Consider the following 21,375-nt stretch of genomic DNA (forward strand, 5'->3'; position numbering starts at 1 on the left):
GAGCGACGGGCCACACGTAAACGGAAGGCAGCGAGCTGCTGTTTTCTTTGATATACAGGACCTTAACGGTGGTCCCAGCCCAACTAGTTCACGTGCAGCCTTTATGCTTTTGACCAAATCCAAATGCAAAAATCACTGATCTGGCAAAACCAGCAGACGAAACCTGGGTCGAAGTTGTAATCCACAAACGCCTATCTGCGACCTGTGGAACAGCTACGGAATGAGGTGCCCCGGAACGACTCCTTGCGAATGAAGATGCGGCCATCAGGGAGGGGCAGGCTGTGTTTCTACTACCAGAGCCGCTTCCTTCCAACAGCTGCCATGTTGAGTGGATTGATTATACTCATTTAGGCAGCGATCACATTCACTTAATGACTCCTGTGGCTGCCACCAGTGCCCCTTCCCTTAGCAGACAGCATACCTGTGTGCTGCCATGTTTCGTGAGCCCTGGTAATGAGGCATGGCTCCTCGGCTTGGCTTTCCAGCTCACGTTGAGGTAATCTTTCTGGTGTCTGTTTCAGGTACGGGCCGAGGGGAGCCAGCGCTGGAAACGAGCAGTCTATTTCCAGGTTCCCTTGGTAACCTAAGTAACTAGACTTTGTTTAAATTACTTCTCATGAGTCAAATGCTAGAATTCTAGATGGCGGTGAGTGAAACCACCTCAGCCCTGGTGAGTGTAAATCTGGCTCGGTGGCATGGATACGGACTCCACCCACGGCCTCTTAAGTTCTTCTAGAACTTTCTCCCCAAGACAGAGCCCTGCCTGCCCATCCTATTTGAAGAACTCAGTGTGACAGCTTTCCTAAGTCTTGATGGATGTTTCCAGACCTTCCTGGACATGTTGAAAATCTCTGTCCCCCCTTCATCAGTGGTCCTTTTGTCCTCATCTGAGCTTCAGACTAGAGTGAGCAGGCCCGGGACCCGGCGTGTGGGTCCCAGTCCCGGAAGGTATTTGACCTTCGTGGTATTCATGTTTGCTCTAAGGGAACCAAGGTGAGGGTCCTCATGCCTTCACTCGGGTTGGGTAACAATATGTCCGATGAGTAGGAAGGAAGTACAAGCTAATGTTTTCTTATACTTGTTTTTCAATGTGTAGTCACTACAGCAGTGACAGAGACGTGCGGGCCATTACGAGGTGCCCCTCGGCATTTCCATGCCGCGGACCCCTGCCTGCAAGCCTGCCTTAAAGCATTCTCCTCATGGAAGCTGCTAAAGTGAAGCCTTCACAGGAAGTCCACAGGGAAACACGGCCTGAAGCGGCTGACCCCTCCTACTGCCTTTTCTTCCTGACCCCAACGTTCTAAGGCAAGGGACTCGGTGCTGAAATAAACATCAGAGCAAACAAGTGTCAGAAGAGGAGCCCAAGGGGTGGTCTGAAAGGGGAGAGGGGCAATCCCGCTGGACTCTGCCTGAGCTGGCAGGCGAGCCCACGGATGGATCTCACACACTCAAACACAACTATGTACACTCACAGACACAGACACGCACACACACACACACGCAACCAGATACGGCCACAGACACGCTCAGCACAGACACGCGCCCGCTCGCTCGGGCCACAGCAAGCCTAAATGGTCCCTTTGTGTGAATTAGAAAGAGGTGCCACTCTGTGAAGATAGAAGACGTAGGCCCCCGGGGCACGTCTCACAAGGGGAATGGGGTGTGGAGGGCAGCCTCCACCCACCCTCTACTGGGTGCCCCGTGCAGGGTGCGCTCTGCACAGCTGCACGGGACGACCCCGTCTACACTTCCTCTCGTGCGCGGAGGTGGGCTAGTCGGTGGCTGTAGGGGCCCGGAGGGGAGGGGGCGGCCAAGGGAAAATGCAGCTTCTCCTTGAATCACGCACAGCTTCCTGCCCAGAAGTGGTCAGGGCTCAGAAGGCGGCCTCGTGTGGCCCGAGAGAAGGGCCCCCTCTGCATACACTCGATTACCTGTTGGGATAGGTGACGTTACACGGCACTTTGCCCGTGTAATTCTCATTAAGCCAGCGGTTTGCCAGGGCTTGCTGGATATTGGGCCTCTTCACAGGATCCGGTTCCAGGAGAGAGCGCAGGAAGTTGATGGCCCCTGTGGAGACATTCGGCAAACAGACATCCGCGTCACAGGCTGAATGCAGAGGCCGCCGAGACTCAAGGCAGGTGCCCGACCACCTCTCCGGAGTCATTGCCAGCATTGACCTATTCCCTGGATCTCCGGGTGCCTCGAGTCCGACGAGTTTAAGGTATCTGTCCCAGGAATACAACTGGTACACGGTAAAGTAAGAGCCGATTCAGGTCTCTCCCCGTGCCCTGCACTTCCCAATACTGCGGTCTTAGCTTGGCGGGTCCATCTCTAAAGGTGAGCCAGAGGGATGTGCGACGTACAGGCTGGTAATACAGGGATGAAAGGGAGTAAAGAGAAAACACTTGGCCTCAAGGTGGGTTTTTGAGTACTCAGAAAGGAACCAGAGAATGAAGGCATTCAAAATTCTGCCCTCTAACTTGACCCTCACCATGTGACACACAGAGCTTCCTGAGACCCAGGGAGGTTGTGCTCTCTTTCTGGTCCTTTCTTTTAAAGCCATTTTGCATGGCCATCTACTTAGTCCCCGGACTCTGGACTGATGACACAGCACCCAGATCAGCTATAGCCCACGCCTGTGTAGCCAGGCCAATCGGGAGGGCCAGTCTGGGTTACGGTGTAAGTAAACTCTGTGACTCGATTTTTAAAAAAAAAAATGTTTAATGTCTATTTATTTTTGAAGGAGTGAGAGAAAGAGAGTGACAAGTGGAGGGTCAGAGAGGGAGAGAGAGAGACCCAGAATCCGAAGCAGGCTCCGGGCTCTGAGCTGTCAACACAGAGCCCGATGCGGGGCTCAAACCCATGAGCCACGAGATCATGACCTGAGCAGAAGTCAGACGCTTAACCGAAGGAGCCACCCAGGCACCCCTGTAACTCAAATTTTAAATTCCTTAGTTTGTGTACAATGTTGCAGAAAGCACCACACTATAAAACCACATCTACTTGAGGGGCCCTTTCCTTTTGTGCATTCCCTCAAAATGAAGGGGCAGCTTGGGCAGACTGTGTTGCCAAAAAAGTCTGTCCTTATCTGGCAGCCTACTGAACTTGGCTGTGGTCACGTTAGTTAGGCTGAGCATGGTATGTAAGGAAAGAGTATGAGAAGCAACTGAGAAGCCAGAAGATCCCCACACCCCCTTCCCCTCCGTCCCAGGCAAAAGCCACAGTGATTTTTTCAAATGTCCTGGGTGTCCTTTATTAAATGAACATTTACAAAGCACCTGCTGTCCAGCCAGGCACTAGGGATAGGAAGCTGGTTCATCTCTAAGGAGACATTTCCATCCTTTACGAGCATAACAATGGAGATAACTACACGACGTGGAAAAAATATTTGAATAATGCACAGGAAGGTCACAGGCTCCAAAGCCGCTAGTGTGACAATAGGCATGAACACATACAGACAAAGAATGCCAGGGACTGATTACTTCCAAATGGAGATGGCCTGTCTTGCTTGAGTTGTGGGACTGTAATTTTGTTTTTATTCTGTACTCCTTATCTTACTGTCGTATCATCTTGGCACTTTAAAAAATATCCTTGGGGCGCCTGGGTGGCTCAGTAGGTTAAGCATCTGACTTCGGCTCAGGTCATGAGCTCGTGGCTCGTGGGTTCAAGCCCCATGTCGGGCTCTGTGCTGACAGCTTGGAGCCTGCAGCCTGCTTCCGATTCTGTGTCTCCCTCTCTCTCTGCCCCTCTCCAGCTCATGCTCTGTCTCTCTCTCTCTCAAAAAGAAAAACATTACAAATAATTTTCTAATAATATTCTTTTATGTAGCCTTGCACATGATACCCAAATTCCAACATACCAAGTAATAGATTCCAGAAAAGAATCCCGATTTGCTTGGTCCCCAAACTTTTCTATCCTTCTCCCCAAAGCTATCTTTCAGTTTTCTAACATAATCTAACCTCTCAAAGAAAAGCCGTAAGAATTCCCACATCCTCATAGGCTTTGGCTGTCATTTCGATACCGTTCTTAGAGAATGGTGGGTGTTTTCTGTCATTGTCTTCCATAGGGCAGAAATCAAGCCATCAAAAGAGGGCTGATAGTGATGCCAGAATCAACCCAAAAGAAACAATTTTTACCACCAAGTAACTCCTCCAGTGGGTTTCCATACAGTTGGTGTGGTCATCAGGTTATTTCTCTTTAAGAATGTATAGCAGGTAAAAAGTACATGTGTAGACACAGTTATGAGGGACATTTAATACTCTGAGATTTATAGCTGAGTCTCCAAATAAAACTTTCCTAAAATGTTGTTCAATGGTCTGAAAAGCAAACAGATGTCAAACAAAAAAAAAAAAAAAAAAAAAGGAAAGAAAGAAAAAAGGCGTTTCTCTTTTTGGAACCTTTATCCCTCTTCTCTCGACTCCCGTACACTGCAAGAGTCATCTGGATGCCTAATCAGGGACATCTACTGATCAAATAAAAAAAGATGCGGCCTTAATGAATTGAAATGCGGAGGCTGTGAGTTCCGGATGTTTCTGCGACATCTCTGTCGCTTACCCTCAAAGGACCCGTACAAGCCAGGCTACTGCCAGGCTTTTTCAGAGTATGATTAACCAGAAGAGCTAAGAACAGACTGGATGTGCGTTTTTGTTCTATTTTCAGAACCACGCACTCTGCACCTTCACAAACTGCTGATGAGCACAAGTAATTTTTAGTTCTGATCTCTACTGATGAATTTTATTTCTTTGGACATCACAAACGTGGCATTACTATCCAAAAAGGACTTTGAAAATATCGTTAGAGTTCTTTGAAAAAGTTTGTGTCAGGGCCTTAAAAATCCCTGTTTCGTGACCCCAAAGGGATTAAAATTCTCCATTTTCCTGGAAAGCCATGGCAGGCATGGCCACTCCTTGCCCCCTTGACAGAGAGAGACAGAGTGTGAGCGGGGGAGGGGCAGAGAGAGAGGGGGACACAGAATCCGAAGGAGGCTCCGGGCTCTGAGCTGTCAGCACGGAGCCCGATGCGGGGCTCGAACTCACGAACCATGGGATGACCTGAGCTGAAGTCAGATGCTTAACCAACTGAGCCACCCAGGCACTCCTGCCCCCGAGTCTTCTAAGCTAGGGATTGGGGTCTCCATTCAGGTCCAAGGGTAGGGCTGACCCACACAGAGAGCTCCCTCTCCGTGCTCCACATCATATACATTATACACTTCTGGTGCAAAACCTACTTTCCTCCTACTTTCCAGAGTCTGGACTGGTTTGTGTGAGTGCTGTGACACTGTGCCCAGGGAGAGGGCTATAGGACACAGCAGAGCCATCGGACTTTTTGCAGTGGAAAGCCCATCACTTGCAAGTGGAGTCCCATCCCCACGCAAGTCTCCTTCCCTATCATTTCCTAGGCAAAGGCATCAAGAACAAGAATTTGACGGTTGAACCTTCTCAAAAATCTCAACTGGCATTGGCTCAACCCTTACAAAACGCGAACAACTCACCTTCAGCTTCACTTCCGTGATTTCATGGTGCAAAACCCTCTAGATCTGAAGTGATTGTTTGGAATGTGTAAGTACCATCACTGAGATGTAGTGATGTAAAGGTAAATTGCCTGAAAAACGTGTAAGCCATGAAAGGCATTCCCGACCCTGTGATAGGCAAGTGCCAACAACAAGCGGAAAGAGACTGCCTAGAAGCAAGAATTGCAAATATCCCAAAAGCTTAAGTTCTCAAACTACATAGTAGAGATGAGGGGCAATTCTTCAAAAGCATGCATAGTAGACTCACAAGGGCAATAACACTGAGGTTGTTTTGTTTTTTTTTAACTCGGCCAAAATTCTCCCAACTGAATCTAATTGTACTATTATACGGTACACATGTAGAGATCATTACAAATACGAATGATAGAATCATTAAATTAAAGATGTGTTGGCAAGACATTTAATGAGATTGGCGTATTTTCAATTTGGGCATCTCAATTTTGACATTACTCAAAACGTAAAAACGACAGATAATGCCCCCCAAATCTGGAGGAAGGGGAAGCATCTTATAGCAAATAAAATAAGGAAAGGGAGAGAAGCAGCCTGATATATTAGGCAAATCCAGGTTTGGGGGTGAAGCAGACATAAAATCAGAAACAGAGAAGTCACATAAGCTCATTGAGACTCTGTTTCCTCCCTGATAAATTGGGAATGAGAGTACTTACCTTGCAGGGTTGTTACGAGAGTAAATGGTAATGTACAAAGCACTTATACCTGGCCATTCAGCTGCTCTTGTTACTGGTGAGTGAGTATTTGGGGATGTAAACAATATGGTGCCACACAGTATCACAAATGACGGGGGGCCAGGCTAGTCGGGAAGGAGAAGAGGTAAAGCTGGCAGGGCATAAAGGGCAAAGGGTTGGAGAACGCGGGGGCTGTCAGAAGGCATGGGAGTGATCCCCAAAACTGAAGTCATTCACTACGTAAACAAGCCAACATCCTTTGCACTGCCCCGGCAGCCAGCATACAGCTCTGGGCCCCAGCGTATCAGGTCAAGTCCCATCCCTGAGCAGCTGGGCGGATCTGTGCCTTCCTGGGCCACACACTTTGCCAGCAGAGTAAGCAACCTAGATTCCCTGAGCATCTACTCTGTGTAAACACTATGCTTGGTACCTAGCACAGAGCGGTAAAGCCCTAGTCGAGGAGAAACACTTACGAGCCAATTCCAGGGAGGCTAAAATCACTCAGAACATTTCTAACGCATCTTCTTTGGAAGTTCCTCTGGACTATGTTTTAAATACCTTCAGGGGTGCAGCTTTTACTTCTTTAAGGTAAAGTTAAAGTTCCCCATCAGAAAACACTTAGAGCCCAGCCTGCTAAGTCCAGGTAGTATTACTAGGGTTAAAACAATGTTGGTTCTAACGCAGTTAAGAATGAGTTCCTGGGCTGCTCATCTACCTGCCTTGCCCTGCCGTGCGGCCCACCCCGGGGAGTATCACAGGCCGGACCATCTGCTCCTCCTCCCACAGCCTGTGACTCACACTCATGATGTCCAACAGATGCTTCTGGCTTTCTGCCTTCTAGACACACAGTAGGGTTGTATTTCCCCATCTGCTTTAGTTAGGTGAAGCCAGGTGACATGCTTCAGAAAGTTGGGAGTTGTGAGTGAAACGCTGGTGGGAGACTTAATTGCTGATGAGAGGTGGTTCTAGACTTTTCTTTTCCTCCGCATGGACCAGATATGTTTGAAATGGCGGCTGCTCCACCAGTCTGGGACCCTGACTGACTAGGATGGGCAGAATCCTTCAACTCTTGCGTCAACTCTCCACAGATACGTGGTATGAATGAGAAAGAAGTCATTGTTGTCTTAAGCCACTGAGATTTGGGAGCTACTTGTTACTGTGCATTAACCTGGCCCATCCTGACTGAACCAATGAGAAGCAGTTCTCCAGTTCCTCGGGATCTCACGGGGATTCAAAGTGAGCCCTGTCTGCCTTTTCCAGGCATGAGGGTACAAGAGATTCTATCCTCCCTAGCAAACGGGAAGTACAGACCAAACTAGATCACTACATCCAAGAACGCATTTCATGGGACACCTGAGTAGCTCAGCCAGTCAAGCATCCGACTCTTGATTTTGGCTCAAGTCATGATCTCACAGATCCTGGGTTTAAGCCCCACATGAGGCTCTGTGCTGACAGCATGGAGCCTGCTTAGGAATCTCTCTCTCCCTCTCTCCGCCCCTCTCCTGCTCATGTTCTCTCTCTCTCTCTCTCTCTCTCAAATAAATAAATAAACATTTTTTTTTTTTAGAAAAAGAATGCATTTCAGCTTGGATTCCATTTGGCAAACATAAATTCAAGGTCGGCTTCATGGATGCTTTATAAACTCAAGAGAAAAATGCGTAACAGTAGTAAAATAAAAATGTTGTATTTTAACCGTGTATCGTAAGTTGAAATTAAACAATTACTTTTTTTTTTTTTTTTTGTCACATGCCTTATCTCAGTGAAGCTGAGTTTATTCGAAGGAGCCAATTAAATGATCACCAGGACCAACCTGAGGCCAGGAACTTGAAGTGAATTGTGACCAAAACAAAAGAATGAATTGTGCTAATTTACAGGATCTGAAACCAAATCTTAATACAACCTGTTTACTGAAATGTGAACCACGTAAAGTTTGAGAATACTTTCCAAACACACCTGATGATTTAGTCTAATCGAGTTACTGAAACTATATATATTTCAAAGATTTTGAACAGGCTCAAAACCTCAAATAGCAAGACAAATCACAGACCAAACTTGAATGAATCTAGTATTTCTTTACAGTGAATTGACTAAGCAAAACACAATGGACATGTGATTATAAAAGCTTTTTTTCAAAGTCAACAGTACAATATGGTGAGTTTTAAAGCAATCAAGACTGCATTTCTTTTTCCAAGATCCTTTTGAAATATCGGTTTTGTGCAGAAGGAGGAAGAAGGAAGTCAGGGGTTCGGAATTATAATGGAGAAGAAAAGGGCCAAGGTGAGATGAAGGGTTGCTTAGCGATGGGAAACTCAACCACTCTTGAGTCACCGTTTAATCCTAGGAAAAGGCCTAATATCATTTCTGCAAAACAAATACTACTTCACAGATGGACCAAACCTGGTAGGCGCCCAAGTCCTGAAACCAGGAACCCAAGAGTAGCCGGCACAATACCTGTGGAGAGCTGGGTGGGGAGGGGGTTCATTTCCTTGTCCACCATCTTCTGGTACAAAGCCCTCAGGCTAAAAGGCTCCACTGTGAAAGGCAGGGTCCCAGTCAACATGGCATACATGTTCACGCCTCTGAAAAGAGAGACACCAAAGCATGAGACCAGACTGAGGCCCCCAGGAAGGGAAGACAGATAGGGCACAGGCTTGGCAAAGCTTCAGCCCTGTCCCTTTCATGCTGACCTCAAGGGGCCTTTTTTCTAGAAAACTCAGCACCACACTGAAGCAGCAAAAGTGAAAGGCACGGGTAAAAGCTTCCTTGTAGACTTGGACAATGGACTATGGAGATCAAAGGAGTCTAAGAAACTTCAAGAGCTACCCCCTACGGAAGGGAAACCAGGTCCTTCCTTCTGGAAGGAAGTCCAGACAAAATTATGCGAAAAATACCAGGAGTATGCTAGGACCCTTGAATAAAAGTTGTCTTGCCGTTACGTGGTTTTCCAACTGTGGCTTACAAGATGCAGCCTGGAGGCGGCCAGACAAAAAAATATAGGGCAAGACCCTGCCACGGAAGGCAAGCCACAGCCTAGCCAGCAGGCCTGGTTACCTTTCAGCCCTTTGAAACAAAAATCTCATACCCAAAACTGGCCGGTTGCTCTTCCCTTGAATGCTGTTTGGGCTTTTGTAACTAGAGAATTCCCTCAGGGGGGTGGGGGAGGGGGAGGTGTCTCCTTCCCACTCTTATTTTTTATATCATTGTTCATTGTGAGATCCTGCCACCCGGCCCGGGCCCAAAACGTCAGATGTGGTCGAAATACCTTCTAAATGGGCTTAACTGCTTACATCCACAGCCAACCTAGCGACATCTTCTTGGAGGACTTTCATTTTCCTGATGTGCAAACCTAATATCATTTTGATGAGATTTCCTGATGGGGATGAAATGCCTGCCTGCCAAGAGGTCTCAAGTGTTTGAAAGTGCCCAAGGGAATATGTTTTAAAAACAGGCAATAGGATTTCCAGTCAAAACAAATCCAATGAGACTGATGGAAATTAAAACCCTTGGGGGTCCGTTCCACTGAGGCGCCCCTGAATTACAGGGCCCCAGATCATGACAGGTACAGAGCCCGCGGGCTCCAGCCAGAAATCACTCTCATATCGCAGACAGAACGCTAAGCCTCGGCTAAGAGGGTGTAACTCACGGTAGAGTTACACAGATTCGTATACATTCTGTCCACAAACATTTGCTGGCTGGCTCTCCCCCTCCCCCCCCCCCCAACCCCAGGCAGTGCTACGGGTGCTGGGTAGGGCTGACCCAGACAAAGCTCTGCCATCTTGGCCTGTAGGGGAGAGACGGTCAACAAGTAACCAAATAACTAAGCACAATCCTTTCAAGGAGCAACGAAAGTGGGGGAGTTAAGAAATGAACGCTGCTGCTTCTGACCACAGAGGGTTCAATTAGGGGAGGAAGAAGTCTACGATAAGTACTTGAAGACAGGTGGCCTGAGGGGGGAGGGGCGAGTATACGCGTGTGAGCTTCTGTGTCTTTTGGATACGGGCAATAAACTGGGCAGACAAGAAATGGAGACAAGAACGAACCAGGCATACACAGAGCCTTTTAGAGCGTTTCCCTATGTATTTGGGGGAACACGTTCCCCAGGATAAGAACAGATGTCAGCTGAATAAAAGTGCCACAGCCAAATGACTGGGGAAGCAGTCAGCTGGTATTAAGTGGATATCAGGGGCTCAGGATGGGGAGCAGGAGCCAGGGGCAGTGAGTGGGCACGCTGCTGGCGAAGTCTGAATGGGAGGGAGAGCGGGCCACAGAGAGAAAGGCTAATAAGCACTAGGTATCTGAAGGCGATGTGCCAAGTTGCAAACCTGGGAAGCGAGAAGAATGGTGGGAACAGTGTCAGGATTGAGGAAACTGAGGAGAGGGGAAGGGACGGAGTACCGGGGCTGGTGACACGTTTGGGGACCTACCACGCAATGCTGCACCGTGGATATGTTTGAGATACAGCTAAACGTCCCAGCTTAAGGGATTCTTGGAGACCAATAAGAGAGAAAACTAAAATCTACCCCCCCCCCCCACCAACTGTAGAATGTCTGCATCCAAAAGGGTCTTGGACACGTGGCTTTTGTAACTAAGAGCGCCCTCCCCCCACCAAAACATCCACAAAGTTGTTGTTGGAGGCCCCTCAGCAACCTTCAAGACAAGGGTTTCCAACCTCCCCAGTGCAACTCATTCCATTGAGGGCAGCTCTGGGCACAAGGAAGGCTTCTCACTACAAAGCTGTGGTCCCTCTCTTCTACGCTGAGGTTAAGGGACAAGCCCAGTCCTCTCTGTCCCTGCTCGCTTCTGTGCACCTTTGTCTCGGTCCAACGTTCATACCTAAAGCTGAAGAGCCTGGTACTTACACAATATCATTTTTCCCCACAGGTAAATGTTTTCTTTTCTCAGACTGAGGTACACAGGACATGTCCTCAGGGGGTCAGCAGCTCCGTTTTTTATTTTCTTTTGGTGATATACTAGAACATCCTGCAAATCTCAACCCGGGCCATCGGACGGCCACCATATAACTAAGTACACACTGGATTTCCATCTTATAACCAACTATGCGCTGGATTTCAGTGCTTGCTTTTGCATTCGTGTTTACCAACACACCATCTTTGCCAAAATATATCACTTTCATTGTCACAGGCTAACGAGAAGAGAACATAAATGGGCTTCGGGGTGATTCCCAAAGTGTGGTGCTCGGTAGGGCAGCAGCGTGACCTGGAAATGTTAGATCTGCAAACTCTTGGGCTCCACCGCAGACTCATGGGATCAGAAACTTTGCGGGGGGGGGGGGGGTACTCCACAATCTGGGTTTTCCCAAGCCTGCCAGGTGCTTTGGATGCACCGTCAGGTCTGAAAGCCCCTGGAAGGTGAAAATGGTGGGAGAATTGGGTGATCACACGACCATGTGCTGACCAGCTCAGAGCCTGTGCCCGGCAAGAATTACACCCAGAACGCGTCCAGCAGTTCAGTCCCCACAAAGCAGCAGCCACGGCAGCTAACTAATGCTGCTGGCTTTAATATTTTGCGATTCTTTTAGCCTTGGTTATACTTAACTTTGTAAATCAGTTTTCGGGTCTTATTTGTACACAGCCATAAATGAAAAGAATTTAATTTTACATTCATGTACATTAAGCACAATTTAAATAAAAACAACTTGAGTCAACACCGGGGGTTACCAAGAATGTCCTTCCTTTAAAAGAAGAGTATAGGGGCGCCTGGGTGGCTCAGTCGGTTAAGCGTCCGACTTCGGCTCAGGTCACCATCTCGCGGTCCGTGAGTTCGAGCCCCGCGTCGGGCTCTGTGCTGACTGCTCAGAGCCTGGAGCCTGTTTCACATTCTGTGTCTCCCTCTCTCTCTGACCTTCCCCCATTCATGCTCTGTCTCTCTCTGTCTCAAAAATAAATAAACCTTAAAAAAAAAATTTTAAAAGAAGAGTATATAACACTCAAGTGTAAAGGCCACTGCCCTATGATCTTTTGTTATTTCCCTTTATCTTTAGGGGACACAGAGTTTCCTGTCACAGGTGGAGTGCACAAAATAGTGCAGGATGTTACAGAGGTAATACACTATGGTAATGGAGGGGAATCCAACTGAAGGAGTTGGGTGAATGTAGTAAGCAGTATGAAGCCAGAGAAGCAAGTCTAAAACCTTTATGAAAGTTTCTTTCTTCGAGGAGTCTTTGAGACCTCTCCTTGCCACCAACAGGCTTCAAAAGACGACATCCGGGCACTGCCTTTCTCCAGTATCTGGCCGGGACCACAGATAAAGGTAAGCGCTTGTGTTAAAGACAGTGCTGGTGCACCTGCTCAGAGTAGTCCCACCAGAACCGAGCAAGTGGTTTTGATAATAACTGACTAGGTTACGAAACTGGCTGCAGGATTTCATTTTGCTTGGCGAAGGTTCTCATCAACAAAAACAGTCACAAGTCCTTAAAGAGGACCCTGCTCTCTCATCCAGGGTCTCTCGTCTACAAAACGTGGGTGACAACAGTACCTACCTCTCAGGTTGTATGAGGGGCAAATGAACGAAGCCACAGAAAGTACTGGATGCTGGGCCGGGCAGATTCAGTACCTGATAAGTGTGATCTGTTGTTTCATCACAAAACTTTTAAAAATAACACATACGGAGCTACAATTATATTTGCGTCCCGTTGCCAAATAATGATGGAAATCTACATTAAGAGGCATCCAGTCCCAGGAGATTTGGTAAAGGAAACCAGATTGAGCATTTTCATTCCTCTCCCCCAGAGTTTTCATACATGTTTAATATCGGGATAAAGAGAAATCTCATCCCTTTGACATTTTGGAAGTATGTGAGAATACCAAGGGAAAAATGTGGAATGCAGTTTATAAACCTCTGTAATCCTGTAGAATTAGTAGGAGTCTTCAGACATGTTCAGAATTTCCTGACGTGTCTTTTGAAATATGGTCCAGGGCTTTCTAGCCTCTCCATGGTACACACAGAGCCCCTGAGAATCACAAATGGTTTTAAAGAAAGAGAAGGATGACGGACTGGAATGAAGGACGCAACAGACAGACATACTCTGGGTTTTTCCAAACAGAATGAAGCAAGGCTGAGTCATCACTGGGTGACAGAAAACCCAAAGGTACTGGCCAGTGTGGAGTCAAAAGAGCAAAATAAAGTGAATGAAGAACAACTAGAAGATGAGGAGATAGGACCCCATGAAATACAAATGGGGAATTTGGGGGATTAAGTCAGGAGCCCAATGGTGGTCCTCATATTCAGTCGGATAATGAAACACTCCCTGGAGGAAAAGCTGGATTGTCACCTATCATCCAAGGGAGGAAAGACAGAGTCACACCTTCCTGGAGAAGTCGGTCGGCACCTTTAACAAGACACAAGGGACAAAGCAATTGACAGAGCTGGGCTGGCCCATGGGGGGTCTGGCTGCTGTTCATGCAGGGCTGCTGGGCAGGATCCTCGGGAACTGCCCAGGGTAGGGCAGAGTGAAGCCGAGAGAATCTTCAGCTGACACGCCTTGCTTCTGTGTGGTTCTTCAGAAAAGGAGCTGCCTCCGAAAAATTAAAAATAACTCTCTGGCCAGGGGCACCTGGGTGGCTCGGTCAGCTAAGCATCTGGCTCTTGATTTCCGCTAAGGTCATGATCTCAAAGGTCATGGGATGGAGCCCACATCGGGCTCCACAGGTGTCAGCGGAACCTGCTTAGAGTTCTCTCTCCCTCTCTCTCTGCCTCTCCCCTGCTCATGTGCACGTTCTCTCTCTCCTTCTCTCTCTCAAAGTAGGGAAATAAACTTTAAAAAAATGTTGTTTAGCTTTAAAAAAGAATGACTCTCTGCCTAAAAGCAACATCTTCCCATTCTTCCAGTATCAACTTTCAATACAACTTCCAATGTAAAGTCTTAAAAATAGAGTGGGAACAGATCTGTCCATTTGGAAAATGTCAAACGTCATGACTGCTCCATTAAATGGTCTGTGTTCTACAAGAAATTACCTTCTTGTGGATGTTAAGACTTTTGCTTCTTTTTCCTTTCCTCTTTCCTCTCTTCTATTTTATAAACCTTTTTTTTAATGTTTTTGATTTTATTTTTGACAGAGGCAAGTGCGGGAGGGGCAGAGACAGGAAGACAGAGGTTCTGAAGCAGGCTCTGTGCTGACAGCAGTGAGCCCAACATGGGGTTTGAACTCATGAACGTCAATATTACGACATGAACTGAAGCTGATGCCCACGTGACTAAGCCACCCAGGCGCCCCTCCCCTCTTCTACTTTAAATGCACAGACTAGCTACCAAATATATATATTTTACAACTGAGTTTACAACTGAAAAATCTCAAAGGCTAAAGGAGATTTCTCCGTTAAGTCAAAAGCCCTAAGCTACCTAAAAGACGCCATAGGTCTCCTGTTTCCAAATCCTTCTCCTGCCATTTTGAGGGGGTATACATGGAGAGAAAACGCTAACTTCCGTATTTGACCACTGGGGCTGTAGCTGGTGGAATCTGGTTTACTCTATTTACAAAATAGAGTCGAAGGGCTGATTGCCTCGGTCTATATGGGGATAGTAGGGCTCAAAACAAGATGGCTGCTCTCAGCCAACTTGCTACCCAAAGGGACAGCATGTGGGAGAGATTTTTTTTTTCCCACTAAGTGAAAAGAGATTCGGTGAGACTGGGACAGTGGTTCTGGGTGTGCTGTGCACGACCTCCACAAGACACCAGGACTTCACACAAATGCTTCATCCGCCCCAGACACCCCCAGGAGAGGAAAGAGGAGCTTTGGTTGAAACAATCTGGCATCTCCAATGCTTTGGGGATCGGACTCTCAGTTTTCACTTTCCTTACTGTTAGAGATTCACCAAAGTTCTCCAAAGAGCACTGGCATATTCTGAAAATAAAGTCAATTTTTAATCTTTTCATTTAAAAAGTACATCTGCGTTAGTTTTGTGGGTTTTTTTAACTGGCCCATACGTCACTCTGAGGAGAAGTCAGTTAACCATGAAAGGTTCACTACCACAGAACGCACATTTTTGGTTTTGCGTCTGAAATCCCAAAGTTCACTTGGAGATCGAGATATTCCCGTCATCTCGATTAAAGGTAAGAAGCAGACGATTTGAAAGATATTCACGTACGAAAATGAAGACCATCGAAAATAATGGAAGGGCCCTAAGACAGGGTGCACCGTTTTGCACTGACACTGTTAGTTCCTGATTCACTGGAGGAGGAGGGTCCTGGGGGCCCCATTTGTCAGAAGAGCTTTCCTTCCCCCGGTTTCCTTGAGTCACAAGTTGGTTTTCTTCCCAAGACAGTCCCAGAAGTCTTGGAACACGGCCTCATCCATCTGTCAAGGTCCAAACCTCTAGAGAGAGAAAAGTTTGTTTTTGATTTTGGAAGTGAGCTTTTCATTCTGTTGTTTCACAGCGATAAAAAAGGGATGTTCTACAATAACAGCGTCTGACCCAGAAAGAAAATTGGTCCCATCTTCACTCTTTCTTAAACAGCCTTTTAAATTCTCTTTGGGTTTTCCGTTTCCAATTCTGCCAGAGAAGTCACTGAGCACTGAACAGAAACCTAACCAGTATCTCAGACACAACACCCCAAAGCAGTGGAGAATTTCTCTCTTAAGGAAGCTCTGAAGCCTTTCACTTTCTCCAAGATCAAGAATGACAGCAATCAGGTTTTCACACCTTCCAGCCTCTGCATATACTATTCCCTCTGCCTGGAAAGCTTCCTCTCCTCTCCTCCACCTGGCAAACTCCGCCTCATGTCTCAGAAGCAGATCCAACCCTCCTCGGATGCCTCCTTGAACTGACCCAGCTCTGCAGCCCTATTTGTTCTCTGCGCTGTGCCTCCTGACACGTCGTATTTGTTTGCAGGTAAGTCGGTGTCTCAGTCAGCTCAGGCCGCCGTGACAAAATACCACAGACGAGGTGGCTCAGCCAACAGACATTCATCTTCTCGCAGTTCTAGAGCCTGGAGTCTGAGACCAGGGTGCCGGCACGTCCGGGGTGTGGCGTGCTCTCTTCCCAGGTTTTCTTGTTTTGTCCTCACTGTCCGAGAGCAAGCAAGCTCTCTGGAGTCTCTCCTTATGAGGACACTTAGCCCGTTATGGGGACGCTACCCTCGTGACCTCTCAAAGGCTCCACTTCCACCACACTGGGGAATTAGGGCTTCAACATACGGAATTGGGGGGGATATACTCCAGTCCATAGCAGTAGCTAAGTGTGTTGAATTGCAAAAAACAAAACAAAACACAACAAAAAAACCAAAAAACCAAAGCCCACAAATTCCTTGCCACTCCCCCATCACAGGGTGGAATCTTCTCTTTCTCCTCCTGCTTCTGGGTTGGCCATGCAGCCGGCTTTGCCCACTGAAAGGTTAGTAAATGTGACACAGAGGCTTCTTGGAAAGTGCTTACGCACGAGGGCTTGCCTCTCTTACTCCTGGGGACTCCTTCTACCATCGAGGGAGCAACATTCTGCGTCTCTTTGTGGTGTTCTTTGTTTCTGGTTTGCATGCAGCCAGGAACATATTACCTACAAGTAACAGCAATGATTGAGAATTTGGATTTACAATCAAACCATGCGGTGCTCTCTGCCGGGTGGCTGACGGGGGCTGACACTCTGTTGGGTAAGGGATGACCAAGAATGCGGTTAGTCGACCTGAGGTGTCTGTTGGCGAACCTGATTCAGAAAAGAGATTCTTTCACACTTACTGGGAAGGAGAATGGCTCTTGGGATCTGGAGCGGCGAGTTTTGTACTCTTCAGTTTACCTTGGAGCTTGCCTGAGATTTCAGAGCTTAAGCAACAGAAATTGATTTTCTCACAGTTCTGGAAGCTCGAAGTCCAAGAGGAGAGTGTCAGCAAGGTTGGTTCTTTCTGAGGGCCGTGAGGGCAGACCCACTCCATGCTGCTTCCAAGAGCTTCCCTCGGCAATCCGGTGTTCCTCGGCCCGTAGATGCATCACTATGATCTCTGCCTTCAGCCTCACACGGCGCTCTCCCTGTGTCTCTGTCTGCAAATCCCACCCCCCCCATTATAAACATGTCTGTCATACTGGATTTTATGACCCCGTTTTCACTTGATTACCTCCATAAAGACCTTCTCTCCAAATAACGTCACATTCTGAGACACTGGGGTTAGGACTCCAGCATATCTTTTGGGAAGGGAACACAATTCAATCCGTGGCGTTTGGTTACCCACCCGCTTACAATTTTCCAGCAGTCTCTCACCACCTTTAGGGAAAAACCCAAACTCTTTCCCACACTTCCCCACCCCACAACCTTCTCACATCCTGTTCCCTGTGTCCAGGGCCTTCCTCCCTTAACACTCCTTCTTCCCAGAGTTCAGCCCTTCTCATCCTGAGGATTTGGCTTTGAGGTTTTCTCGGCTAGAGGCCGCCCCCATCCCATTCGATACCTCCCACCCACCTCTCCACAGCAGTCACCACACCCAGCTTATAGCTTTTATAAAAACTGTCTGCCCCACTAGAATGTAAACCCCACAATAAGCAGCACAACAAAATAGAAGCAAAAGCAGGAGAGGGTGGCAATTTAAGGCAAACTCTAGAGTCAAACCACCTTGATCAAATCCTGGCTCTACACCTAGTGGCAGTGCTACCTGGGCAAGTGCCTAAGACTCTTAGTGCCTCAGTTTCCTCATCCATAAAGTGGGATAACAGAACATTCCCTTGGAGGGTTGTTAGGCATGTGAGACGAGTTAGTACTTGTGAGGCCCTTAGAACACTGCCTGTCACTCAACCGGAGGTACGCGAGCATGAATAATAATCTTTGCAGGAACAGGGACCGACCAAAGCCCTTCGACTCACCCCTGCGCACTCAGAATCCGGCACAGTGCCTGGCTCAACAAATATTTGCCAAACAAACAAATTTCTGGTAAGCTCTGTGTTGCTCACGTGACTTCTTTTTGTTTTCTAAGCTTTATCAGCAGCTTCTAAAGGGGCCTAATTTACGCCATCCCTGTGAACCAGACTTGCATCATGTGGCCTCATCCCCTAGAGAACGTCCCAGGTCGGCTAGTTCAGACTTGCCCTGGGGAAACCTGGTTGATAAGAATGAAACAAGGCCCTTCGTGGCTAAACAAGGGTGAGAATCTCCACCCCAGCCCCCCACCACGGGGCACCGGAACACGGACTCGTGAGCTCGCAGCTGCTAGTCTATGTAGAGACCCCACGTCAGACTCCAGAGCTATGCCACAACCCACTGAAAGACCAACATCTCTGCAGGGGGTGTTCCTAGTTATCAAAGACTTTCCCATACGTCACTCTGTGGCACCAGGACTAAGAATGAGGCCTGATCAGAGCTTTTCAGGAGACCTTAAGCTACACGTCACATTCTTGCGGCGGGGGGAGGCAACTAAGTGGAGGTTAGCAAAGAAATGTCCAGCTGCTCCAGACAGCCCACCCAGAAGCCAGGGTAGAGGAGGGAAGGGAGTGTTTTGGGTCAAGAGTGACACAAAACAGGTGGCAGCAGACCAGGTCCCTTGACTCCAATCATGGGGCCCCGAGACTGAGAAACAGAGCACCCGTGACCGTTACATTCGGACTCCTTTCCCAAGTCAAGGGACTTGGCAGGTGGGGCGGGCACAGGGTCTGAGCTTACACCTGACCTCACACGGTGCTGCCTTTTGCCGCCATGCTTTTCAGTCCCCCTCGGATTTCCCTAGACGGGAGAAATGATTTACTCCCAACCTATGGTCCGCACGAAGGGACGAGAGGTCCCGTGCGGGTGATGCAGGCCCGGGAGCTCCCCTCCAGCTCTGACGGCCCACCAGGCTCCCTCCTTCTACCAACACTTCTAGACCGTGAGGAGCCACCGGCTTCGCCAGTCATGGAGTGGAAAGGTCCCCCTTTGTAGGCTGAGCCTCGTTGCCATGACAACTCGTGATGACGCTTCTCCAGTCCCCGGGAGAGCAGGACACCAGGCTGTAAACTGTCCCCTGCTCTCCAACCGCCAACTCCTCTTCCCCTGTGGTCATGATGCCTCCCACCCCCTCCAGTTACATGACGCCTCGGAACCTCCTGGTCTTTCAGGCTCCCTATTCCGCACAGCCTTTATCGTGCGGGTACGCAAACCGTCCCTTGCGTAGCTCTCCGTTTAGCAAAAGGGAGTTCCCTACCTATTGAGGAGAGAAGGTGATTATAGACTCACACATGTATATTCATCCACTAATAACTATTTACCGAGGGCAGATTATGTGCCAGACATGTGTGAAAATTCTTAAGCATTGAAAAGGACCAAGAACAGATTCCATCTCAAGTGTGGACTCTGATTCATTGGCAGTGCGTCCTGACAGCCGTGTTGAGAAGGATTCTGAGGCCCTTTATTCTGGGCACAGAATAAAGAGTCTGTGAATTTGCGATGCCGGCCAAACAACCCGGCCAAACGACCTCGAAGAGAAAGCTTCTTTGCCAGGGTTTCCTGCCACCATTCCCATCCCCCTGACAGCCCCTGCCCGGCCCCCTGCAGGGGGTCATCAGCACACACAGAGCATGCTCTCCGTCTACAGCCCTGCCCACACCTCCTCTTGAGAGGTCAGGAAAGTAACCGGGGGCTCAGGCTTCTGTGCAAGGAGCCCGGAGTGCAAAGTCCACCCCACCACTTACACACGCACCGCCAGGCCTCTCTCCCATCTGGGTCAAATGACCTCTGAGCACTTGGCCTGCCCAGGAATGGAAGCGAACTCCCCAGTGCCTTGTGGCCAGCTGTGCCCAGAGCCCAGGGGATCCTGTGGTCCTCAGAATCTCATGCTGGGCTCTGGTTCCCCTCACCTCCAACTGGAGCCTCCTGACCTCCCTTGACTTCCAGAACCTTGTACTGGGTCACATTCCTCTGTTTGCTTCCTCTGCCAACTATAGCCCCTGACCCCATAGCTTCTGTTCTCCAGGATGAAATGCCTGTCCCTCCCTCCCTTAGCTGCCTTCCTTTCCTTCCTTTCTCTGGCCAGGCTCCGTGCCATCGGCCTACAGTGCAGGGGGTCCTGGGAGGTGAGCTGTGACTGCAGGGCGAGCACCAGGGAAGCAGGGAGCAGGAAACCAACGAGACACCAGAGGCTCAAGGCCAGCCTGCAAGAGGCAGGGGGGGGGGGGGGGGGGAGGGGGGAGTGTTGGTCTGCCCAGGGGAAGTGGCATCCCAGAAAAGAAGAGGGAAAGAAAACGAGGACAGGACCAGAAAGAATTCCTGGCTAAAAGAACAGTGCACACAAGGGACAGGAAACAGCTAGAGGATGGATGGCGGGGAAAGAGAGAGAGAGAGGGAGACAGAGAGAGAGAGTATAGCTTCCAATGAGGCAATGGGGCCATGTTCAGAATTCAGTACTTTGAGACCCTAAAGTCCTCGGTTCAAATCTCAGCTCCACTACTTAGTAACCCTATGACCCTAAGAAATGTTATTAATCTCTCTTGTGATAAGCTTCCTCTTCCGTAAAATGGGGAGAAGAGAGAGTAACGGTTTCACTGGGTTAGCATGAAAATGAAATGGCACGGTGCCTGCCGTGTGCCAGGCATGTAGCAAACGTTAGGTCGTTTCCAATCTGGACAAGGGAAGTGTAGTGAGGGTGGAGAGAAGTAGGAGGTGTCCAGAAATGTACTGGATCAACACACCCTTGCTTCGATTAGCCCCTCTCACCTCCAGCTTCCCTCTTACTCGGGAGCCCACTCTGTTTACAGCCCAGCTCCTCTTGATAAGGAATTTAGTCCCCACCGCAGACTCCAGCACCCGGCACGGTTCCCTGCACCATTCACGCATGATGACGAGAGGCTTGCTCGGCATGAGGACGCCAAGGGACCTGGATTCAGAAACCAGAGCCCCTGTAGCAACTCGTCCCTTCAAGGTTGACTGACTTTGCCTCGGTGGCCCACACCGGGTGAGACGCTGGGGAAGCCGACCAATAAGGTCCCCATCTCCGTTCAGTGTCCTTCCCGATCGGGGAGACAGACAATAAAATGATAGGCTGTGATGGGTGAGAGGGACTTGGGACTTGAAAGGGCGAGGAGACAGAGTCGTGGGGGGCCTCCCGACAGGGAACCCGAGATGGTCTCTGCAGTGGTGGCACTGGATCAAAACGGTCACATGGGAACAGACGGGCCATTTGAAGAGCCGGGAAATGATATTCCAGGCAAAGGAAATGGCAAGTGCAAAGCCCAGAGGTGGGAAAGATGAAACAGAGG

General features: G+C 48.7%; 1 protein-coding gene across 2 annotated transcripts in view; it reads right to left on the minus strand.

Moving 5' to 3' along the window:
* Nucleotides 1-21,375, minus strand: part of HUNK (hormonally up-regulated Neu-associated kinase) — a 113,515-nt gene that overhangs the window by 27,478 nt on the left and 64,662 nt on the right. For both annotated transcript variants that reach the window (XM_053220638.1, XM_053220637.1), the window contains exons 5-6: nt 8,665-8,792; nt 1,932-2,067 (exon numbers count right to left, since the gene is read on the minus strand). In XM_053220638.1, coding sequence (XP_053076613.1) covers nt 1,932-2,067; nt 8,665-8,792 — 264 coding nt within the window. The remainder of the gene's footprint in view (nt 1-1,931; nt 2,068-8,664; nt 8,793-21,375) is intronic.

This window comes from Acinonyx jubatus, chromosome C2, assembly GCF_027475565.1.
Source record: "Acinonyx jubatus isolate Ajub_Pintada_27869175 chromosome C2, VMU_Ajub_asm_v1.0, whole genome shotgun sequence".
Classification (NCBI taxonomy): domain Eukaryota; kingdom Metazoa; phylum Chordata; class Mammalia; order Carnivora; family Felidae; genus Acinonyx; species Acinonyx jubatus.